Source organism: Ictalurus punctatus, chromosome 10 (assembly GCF_001660625.3).
Source record: "Ictalurus punctatus breed USDA103 chromosome 10, Coco_2.0, whole genome shotgun sequence".
Taxonomy (NCBI): Eukaryota; Metazoa; Chordata; class Actinopteri; order Siluriformes; family Ictaluridae; genus Ictalurus; species Ictalurus punctatus.
In genome coordinates, this window is record NC_030425.2 from 220,755 (window position 1) to 230,766 (window position 10,012).

The 10,012-nt window shown below is 42.6% G+C and overlaps 1 protein-coding gene across 1 annotated transcript; it reads left to right on the forward strand.

Moving 5' to 3' along the window:
* The first annotated feature begins 8,499 nt into the window (after positions 1 to 8,499).
* Positions 8,500 to 9,801, forward strand: LOC128633734 (uncharacterized). Its single transcript, XM_053683386.1, has 2 exons — positions 8,500 to 9,304; positions 9,407 to 9,801. The coding sequence occupies exons 1-2, from the start codon at positions 8,586 to 8,588 to the stop codon at positions 9,492 to 9,494; spliced, it is 807 nt and encodes a 268-aa protein (XP_053539361.1). The 5' UTR covers positions 8,500 to 8,585; the 3' UTR covers positions 9,495 to 9,801.
* Positions 9,802 to 10,012: the final 211 nt, after the last annotated feature.

Genomic DNA, 10,012 nt, shown 5'->3' on the forward strand with positions numbered 1-10,012 from the left:
TCAAATTTATTTATCAGTCCCTCATGTAGTGTGTTTGTATTTCACTTTTTTTTGCTTTTTTCCTTCTTGTTTTCTGCTTTTCATTCTTTCTATTTAATTCTCATTCATATCTCTCTCTCTCTCTCTCTCTCTCTCTCTCTCTCGTGTGCGCATGGACTGAGTGAGTGGGCGGAGTCGGAGCGGAAGTGAGTGAGTGTGTGCGGAGCGTGGCCGAGGCCGCTGCTCCAAGTTCGCTTGTTAATTTTTTCTATCTATTTTTTCTTAAGAAATACGATTTCCTTTAGGTCTTTGGTTTCTGAGAGAGTTCAAATTACTACTGTTTGTTGTGCGCGCGCACGCGCGTGTGTGTGTGTGTGTTTGTGTGTGTTTCTCGCTGGCCTGGACGGCTGTTTCCGTGGTGTTTTGGGAAACATGGCTGTCCCAGTTACCGGGAAATATGATTCCCTCACACGGCGGCATGCTATTAAAGTAGCCACTACCGCCAGCGTTGAGGAGGTGTGTCTGGCCGTGGTGGAGAGTGTAGGATACGACAACATTCTGTCTGTGGCCCGGATGAATAGTGCTGTTGTGCTGTTTCTGAAAACGGTGGAGTTGGCAAACGAAATGGTGGACAGTGGAGTTGTGCTTGATGATGTGTTCCACTTAGTGCTTCCTTTGTCAACCCCGTCAAAAAAAAATAATCCTGTCGAATGTTCCTCCTTTTATTAAGGACGAGGTTCTGTCCCAAACTCTATCCCGCTATGGTAAACTGGTCTCCCAGATCAAGAGGATTGCAATTACAAGCAAATCCCCTCGTGTAAAACATATCGTGTCTTTTAGACGATTTGTGTACATGGTCCTGAAGGACAATAATGAGCTGGATCTGACACTCAATGTAAAGGTGGAGGATTTTAATTATGTAATTTATGCCACTACTACTACAATGAAGTGTTTTGGGTGTGGTTTATCTGGTCATCTGGTGAGGGCCTGTCCAGAAAAACGGGTAAATCCCGAAAATAGTGATAATGCTAACGTAGCCGCTGGTAACGAAATTACTGTTGGAGAGGGTGTTGGGGTGGATGGGACTCACACACCGGGAGAGGTAACAGCAGTACCCTCTCAGGTGGAGGCACCTGAAGCTGGCCCCTCTCACCAGGGTATCAGTGTTCAACCAGGTGAAGAACAGAAGGCTGAGAATGAGCCAGATTTAGGTGATAAGGGTACACAGGATAGTACGGCGTCACTAGATAGTGTGGATCCGTCCCTTGGTGATGAAGTTGCGGATGATAGCTCTCATATGGAGACGGAAGAAAATGTGTTCAAGGTGCCCCAGAGAAAGAGACGGAGAAATCGTCCTCATGCACAGGCTAAGAGGAAAGATGGCGCAGAGGAGCTGAATTCTGGGGAGGTAGAGAGTGAGAGTGAAGCCTCCGACTGCAGTATAACATGTAGTGTAAATCTAAGTGGCTTTTCGAGCCATGAATATAGCCTGGACGACATCAAGGTGTTTCTGAGAAAGACTAAGCATGCTAGGAATGTGAGGATAGATGAGTTTTTCCCAGATGTGGAACAGTTCATTAGAAAAACACGTGGGTTTATGTCAGAAGGGGGTTTCACTGATCAGGAGGGATACTGTCTAAAAAAAATCCTTACAAAAGTCAATGTAATGTTAGACAATAATGATAGTGATAGTCAATCCTAGACATCATGTATGTAAATCTATTAGTTTTCATCATTTTTATGAGTGAGTTTCGAGTTGCTTCGTTGAGTTTAAATGGAGCAAGGGAAAGAAATAAAAGATTTTTGTTTTTTGAAACGGTGAAGCAAAAGAAAATTGACGTAATCTTTGCTCAGGAAACCCACACAGACGCTAATAATGCTGCGGACTGGGCCAGGGAGTTTAAAGGGTTATCCGTTTTAAGTCATAAGACATCTACCAGTGGGGGAGTAGCTATTTTATTTTCCAATAATTTTATCCCCTGTTCTTATCAAGTTGATGAAATCATAAAGGGTCGACTGTTAAAGGTTAGAGCTCAATATGAGAATAGGTGGGTCGTTTTTGTTTGTGTTTATGCCCCGACCACGGCCATTGACAGAATGGTATTTTTACGAAACCTAGATAATGTCCTAAAAAATTGTGACTCTGATGATTTTTTGATTCTAGGGGGGGATTTTAACTGTACAGAGCTGGATATGGACAGGAATCATGTAGAGCCCCATATGCCATCACGTAGAAGGCTAGTCGAATTAATGAATTCCTGTGACCTTGTGGACATTTGGAGAAATTTCCACCACATGCAGAAACAATATACCTGGGTGCACTCCTATAATAATATGCTCTCTATGGCCAGATTGGATAAATTTTATGGTTTTAAACACCAGTGCTTTTAGAAGTTGTGCAATTATACCGGTAGGATTTACGGACCATTGTATGGTTCTGTCTACTGTGTATTTAAGTAAACTCAAGCATAAGAGTGCGTATTGGCATTTTAACACCAGTTTATTGCAAGATGGTCATTTTAAGGATGTGTTTAAGTATTTTTGGAGTGATTTTAGAACAACAAAGCATTCTTTTAAATCGGTGCAACAGTGGTGGGATTTTGCCAAAACGCAAATTAAACAGCTGTGTCAACAGTATACCTCCAGTGTCACGAGAGACACAACTCTACGTATGAAATCCTTGGAAGATGAAATAATGGAGCCAATGAAAAAAACTGGACGGCAGGTATGCATAGAAAATTTAAGGACAATGAAGAATTTATTGACCAAATTGCTAGACGTTACCGCACAAGGAGCTCTGGTCAGGTCGCGATTTCAGACTGTAGAGTGTATGGATGCACCGTCAAAATTCTTTTTTAATTTGGAAAAAAAGAATGGTCAAAATAAGATGATACATGGCCTGTTTTCTGATGATGGGACACTTTTAGTGGACCATAGAGAAATTCGAAAGAGAGCAGTCGGGTTCTACAAGGAACTGTACATGAGTGAAATCTCCGTTGTGCAGGCCCATGATAACGTCTTCTTGGAAGATCTCCCTCAGGTGTCAGAGGAAGCACATGCAGACATCGGAGGGGCGTTGACCCTAGAGGAACTGCTACGAGCCCTCCAGGGTATGGAGAGCGGCAAGGCACCAGGGATCGATGGTCTACCGGCTGAATTTTATAAGTCCTTTTGGCCTGAAATGGGTGCAGACCTAATGGAAGTACTGGGTGACAGTTTAGTCACGGGGCGGCTGCCGCTCAGTTGTCGCAGAGCAGTATTGACTCTGTTGCCCAAGAAAGGAGATCTACACAACATAAAATCATGGAGACCTGTCTCAGTTCTCTGTGTAGAATACCGACTGCTCTCCAAGGTATTGGCAAACCGACTTAGTAAAGTCATGGAAGAGGTGATCCATCCAGACCAGACCTACTGTGTGCCGGGTCAATTTATTCACAAGAACATTTCATTCATTAGGGATGTTGTAGAGGTCGGAAAGATTTTTAATTTGGAATGTGGTTTGATTTTAATTGACCAGGAAAAGGCTTTCGACAGGGTTGAGCATACATACTTATGGAACGTTTTGTCTGCTTTTGGTTTTAATTCGGATTTTATCGAAAAAATAAGAGTTCTGTACCGTGACAGTGAAAGCATACTGAAGGTTAATGGTGACTTGTGTGCTCCTTTTAAAGTTCATAGGGGAATAAGACAAGGATGCCCACTATCAGGCATGTTGTATTCCCTTGCGATTGAACCTCTTTTAACTAAACTGAGAACTGAACTACAAGGTATAACAATTCCAAAGTGTGAGGGTGTTTTTAAAATATCAGCATACGCTGACAATGTGGCGATACTTGTTGGCAGCCAGAGGGATGTTGATACGATACGGAAGATCACTGACGATTTTAGAATTGTTTCTTCTGCCAAGGTAAACTGGGAGAAAAGCGTGGCGTTTTTAATCGGGGGATGGTTAGGCGGCGTCCCAAACCTCCCAGACCGCTTACTATGGTGTAGAGGTGGTTTTAAGTATTTGGGGGTGTTTTTAGGAGATGAAGGGTTTATGAGGAAAAACTTTGAAGGGACTGTCGAGAAGGTAAAGGGTCGGTTGGAGAAGTGGAATTTTTTAGTTAAAAAAGTGTCCTTTAGGGGGCGGGTACTTATAATTAACAACCTGGTAGCATCATCCCTCTGGCATAGGCTTGCGTGCATCGATCCTAGAATAGGTTTTGGGAACGCGGTGACAGTTGCTGGGCACATAAAGATGAGGTCAGTCCGTGTAGTCACACAGTTCCTTGTGGAATGGAGGTCCCTGTTGACTGAAGAGGTCTTGAAAATGCTGGAGGAATATTCCGGAGGGCTAATTAGTCCCAATGACCAAGATCCCTTACCAGATTTTAGTGTCTCGGCGAATGTACATGAGTGCTCAGGTGTGTTTTTTAAATCTGAAAAACAAAGTTTTGTGGGTCCCAAGGTACCATCTGGGAAAGAACTGTATAAAATGTGCGTACTATCCCTAAATAAAAAGTTTCTGGACAAAAGAGTCGACACACCTTGGCGTTCTGTTCTACAAATAAAGGAACATGTAAAGCCACAATGGAGGGCTTTATACAAGTCACCATTAACAAAAAAGTGTGTGGATTTACAGTGGAGGATTTTACACGGTGCAGTGGCTGTTAATTCTTTTATCTGTGTTTTAAACCCTGATGTGAGTTATGAATGTCCTTTCTGTGCTGTGAGAGAATCTGTTTTTCACATGTTTATGCACTGTGTGAGATTGAAGCCTCTTTTTACTGTTTTACAGAGACTGCTTGGCCATTTTAATGAGAGTTTTACAATCGAAACTTTTATTTTTGGTTTTAAATACTTTAAAAAAAAAAAAAAAAGGTTTAAGTGTCAGTTGATAAATTTTATCATAGGGCAGGCAAAGATGGCCATATATGTCAGCAGGAGAAACAGAATTGAATCAAATTCAGGGGACAGTGTTTTAGTGGTTTTTGCGATTCTCTTAAAATCTAGGATACTAATCGATTTTAAGTTTCACCAAGAGATGAAAGACCTTGTAGCATTTGAAAATATCTGGTGTCTGGAAGGGGCATTATGTGTGGTTTTAGAAGAAAAAGTGAGATTTCATCAACTTTTAGAAGACTGTATACATACTGGTTGATACTTGGTTGCTTATTTTATATTCTTCACTCCTTTGGGGGTATTGAAGGCAACTGGAAGGAGAAGTATTTTAATTATCTATTTATTTATCTTTTTATATATATATTTATATGTATATAAACTTATTTTACTTTTTTTTTCTTTTAAGGTCATTTGCAATGACTCTGAGTGACCGAAATAGGTCAATGTAGCTTTTAAAAGCTTGTAAATAAAAGGCCTTTGAAATTCAGTTCAATTCATTCTCTATCATTCTCTCTCTCTCTTATACTCTCTCACACACACATTCTCTCTGTATCATTCTCTCTCTCATCCTCTCTCTCTCCTTTTCCTTTACTCTTTGTCAGTATTTTATGTCCTTTTTTCCTAATCCATGTTTTTTCTCTTGTTTTAGTGTAGTGTAATTGAACCTGGTGTGTTTATAGTATTATCCGAGAGTCTCTCGCTGTGGATCTGCTGGTATTAATGCTGCACTCCGTTGTACTCGCGCTCTGAAAGTACACGACTGGTTTTCCGGCATTCCGCTCTAAAGGCGTTCGGATCTAAAGGCGTTCCAATCTAAAGGCATTCTGGCTCGGCTGAAATAATGGTGGCTACTCAGAACAAGGTCATATTTGAGTTTGATAAACATATTAATTAGATGTACATGCATTATTTCTGTGATGTACAGAGAGAAATGATGTATAATCTTCGTCCCCTGTCTTCATCTTTGCTTGTAAAAATGATCCCTTACAGTGATTTTATCACAATAGTGACTTTGGTGTGTGTGTGTGTGTGAGAGAGAGAGAGAGAGAGAGAGAGAGAGAGAGAGAGAGAGAGAGAGATCTCAGGACGGTGGACGTTAACTGTTCCATTGCACATCTCCACGAGGGACGTTGTGGTTTTACGAGTTTCAGTACAACGGCTTCCAGCATAAGAGAGTAAACAAAAGGCAAATTCAGTAGTTTGACTGCTTCAGAATGTTTCATTTGATTCTCGAGAACAAAAGGATGCTGATGAAGGGAGAAGTTTATTTGTATGTCTCAGATGTTGGCAGGAGGTGTGAGGTAGCCCCTGGTGCTCCGTGAGCTCTGAGGGACTCTGTAGGGATCGTCTCGGGCGCAGCGTACTCGGCCATATTGGGTAAACCAGACAGCACACAGCAGCTCAGAGCAGTGCGGGAAATCCCCATGTTTTCGACTGCATGCCATTCAGAAGTCTGGTCAACATAACACTCCACTTCATCCATGATGGTAGTGTCATTATCTCCTCCAGCAATGAACAGGAGATCGTCCAGCACCTCAATGCCGAAGTTGCTGCGCTGGTTGTTCATGGCTGGACCTTTTCTCCACACATTGGTCTGGGGATTATACACCTCTACATCGCTGAGCTGATTATTACCATCAAATCCCCCAACAGCGTAAACCTGTCCTCTGTACGTGACCACGCCCAGTCCACTCCTTCTGATCATCATGGGGGGGATGAGGGTCCACACTCCCATCTGAGGACTGTAATACTCCCCCGTGAACAAACACCCGCTCCCATCAAACCCTCCGCATACATACACTTTGCCATTCAGTACTGTCATCCATCACTAAAACGTTGTTGCTCACATTGTTCACAAGGTAATCGTGCGTCAGTAGCCCCAGACGCACCTTGGGCAGTAACACTCCTATGTGCTCTTTCCGTTTCCATGGCGCACGTTTGATCCACTGTAAGATGGCCTCGAACACCATGCTCTCTTGTTTCACGTTCAGTTCATCCTTCTCGATGATCTCACTCAGCTGCTCGACTGTCAGATCCAGGAACTCCTCAGAGAGATGCACCATCTCCTCAAAGTTGTGCAAGATAAACCAGAAGGCCTGCTGCTTCAACTTCTCGCAGAAGTAGGAAAGAGCAAAACGGCAGATGTTAACGCAGTTCTCGGGACACAGCTCAGCCTTCAGGAAGAGGTAGCACTCGTTCACCAGGCTGCTCACCAACAGATAATCGCAGCGATCAGCAGCTTACACGCGTTTTTCTCCGTGATGTTAACACATCTTATATACGCATACTCCACGATCAGCTCCATTATCTCTGCGGAAATATTAAGGATGCTGTACCCGAGCTTATCAGGAGGGTAACAGCCGTTGGTGAAGAGAGCCATGAAGTACGGGCTGCAGCCACACAGGATGATCTTATGTGCGTGGAACTCGGCGCCATCCACCATGATGACTATGTCACTGAGCTGCTTCTCTAACCGCAGCTCATTGATGATGTTGCAGGACTTAGCGTCCACCTTCCTCTCCATTCCCTTCTCTTCTTTCTGTTTACTCATGTTCTATCCAGTGTTTCTATGCAGGTCAGAGCTACTGAATGTACAGCTTTCAACTGATTGTGGATTGTGGATCAGTTTTTCAACTCAGAATGTCCTGATTCCGGATTTCAGAATAATAACAGCTCATGATTCCATAGTTCCAATTCTAATTCTGTAACCACGGATACATATAGGGTGGAGTGAACCTGACAGAAACCTGCAGTTCAGGATCAGTCTCTGTGAAATGCTTTAAAAACAGCTTTAAATCCTTCCGCTTAAACAAGTCCCCACCTGCTAGAATAATTAACAGTATAACAAATTTGTCATACCTGGAATACCTGAGCTATTGGGATAATACTGTACAACCTATTAATCCCAATCACTTGTTGTGAGTCATTGTGAATTTTCATGACCTACTGTTGATTTCAAATTTTAAATAAAAAAAGACCTCAGAAAAAAATGGTCAGTCTTTCTGACCCCACTGTATATGTTTATGTAGGACATTTAGACAAGTGCACATTTTTAATCTTAATGCCTGTGAACTTCACAGCAACTCTTTCAACACTGTCAAATACAACATTAATTCTAAATTTTGTAGTTTTGCTAATAAATTAAAACAATTTATGAATCAAAACAGGGTTGAAAGCTTAAAGAGAATTAAAGCCCCACACCTGAGAGTATCTAAATAATCTGCTTCATACAAACTCGAATGATTTTTTATTATTTTGAGACCATAATTTCAGAGCAGATCAAATTAAAACAAAGCATCTAAGGGAGGTCAAGAAATGTGTAATGTGGAAGCACATGTGACATTACTGACTGTGAAGTTTATGCTTCACTTGTGTGCATAGAATATATATTGCTGGCAACCTGAAGTGTCACTGAGGAAGCAGCACCCTTCGAGCTAACGCTATTACATTAATTTACATTAATTTCTTCTAATCTCTATACTTTAAAATTATTTACCTTACGTTATACAAATATAACTGACACCACGTTAAATAAAACAATCGTAACGTTGCGCTGTCGCAAATTTGATCTGTATTCTATTTTGTTTTTTTTTGTTTTTACAAAACATCCGCGACTAGCTTGTAGCCTGTAGCCCGCTAGCATCACCTACCGCTAGCCTTGTTTACGTTTCACATTTCTCACTTACCGCTGTTCTGTTTTTTAAAAAAACAAACAAACAAATATGTCTGCTGTCTCTCCGGTTTTGAGTGCAGATGAGGACTCGCTTGAGCTTCACATGGTGCGGCTGGAACTGGAGGATGTGGAGAAGCAGATCCGCGGCCTACTCGACAAGCAGGCCCAGCTGCTGGAGCGACAAACTGCGCTGGAAACATCTTGTGCCTCTGCTCACATATCCAAGGTAAGCACACAGCGTGGTATTTCCACTCCCAGCCCCTCTACGCCGTGTGTTTCTCTGTGCAGGGACCGTGCACCTAGGACTTTCCCAGCCGTGGTCTCCGTAACGCCAGCGCCAACACACCTCGGGCCTTGGGTAAACCAGCGGCGAAAGGCGCGGGCTGGACCTTCTCCACCTCCAGTGTTCGAGATTCCAACCAGGAACCGCTTCGCCCCTCTCCGCCAGACCAGACCCAACACTGTGATCGTCGGGGACTCCATTGTGCGGAACGTCCGTGTAGCCTCATCTAAAGGTAAGGTGCGCACACACTGTTTTTCTGGTGCTTGTGTCCTTGATGTCGCTGCGCAGGTATCCGGGATCCTGAAGAAAGACGAGCGCATTGGAGCGGTTGTGCTGCACGCGGGGACGAACGACACCAGGCTGCGGCAGACGGAGGTGCTGAAGAGGGACTTCTCCAGCCTGATCGAGACGGTACGAGGCAGATCACCTACCGCGAAGATCATCGTCTCTGGACCTCTTCCCACATACAGACGTGGAGCAGAAAAGTTCAGTAGACTTCTAGCATTAAATGATTGGTTAGTCTCTTGGTGTAATGAGCAGAATCTGGTGTTTGTCAATAACTGGAATCTGTTCTGGGAGCGTCCTAGGTTGTTTCGTCCTGATGGCCTGCACCCCAGCAGCCTTGGAGCGGAACTGCTTTCAGACAACATTTCCAAGGCGCTACACTCCAAGTGACTGCCTATCGTAAGTACATCTTCCAATAATAACATTCAGTATAATCAATGTTCAACTAAAAATTCGGAAAAGGTAATACATACTATAGAGACTGTGTCTGTTCCCCGAGCTATTCAAATATATAGAAAATCTCGGAAAGTCGATCTTCGTAACCTAATTAACATAAAATTAAATCATATTGAATGCACAGCCAGCACTTTTGATCTGAGGCTAGGACTATTAAACATTAGATCTCTTGCGTCTAAGGCTCTTATTGTTAACGACATCATTACTGATCAGGAATGTAATTTAATGTGAGATCGTGACAAATAACGCTTATGTTTTGTAAAATTTGCAATTAACCCTTCAAGGAATTGACCTTGTTCAGCTTTATGAAATTTACATGGCATTTCAAATATTTTACCATTTTGTTCTGTCGTTGTTGTGTTTGCATTTCTAACTACAATTTTTTCTCTATACACGAGGAACAAAATGTTGTTTTTCAATGACCTCTAAACCACTTCATCCTTGCTGGCCTC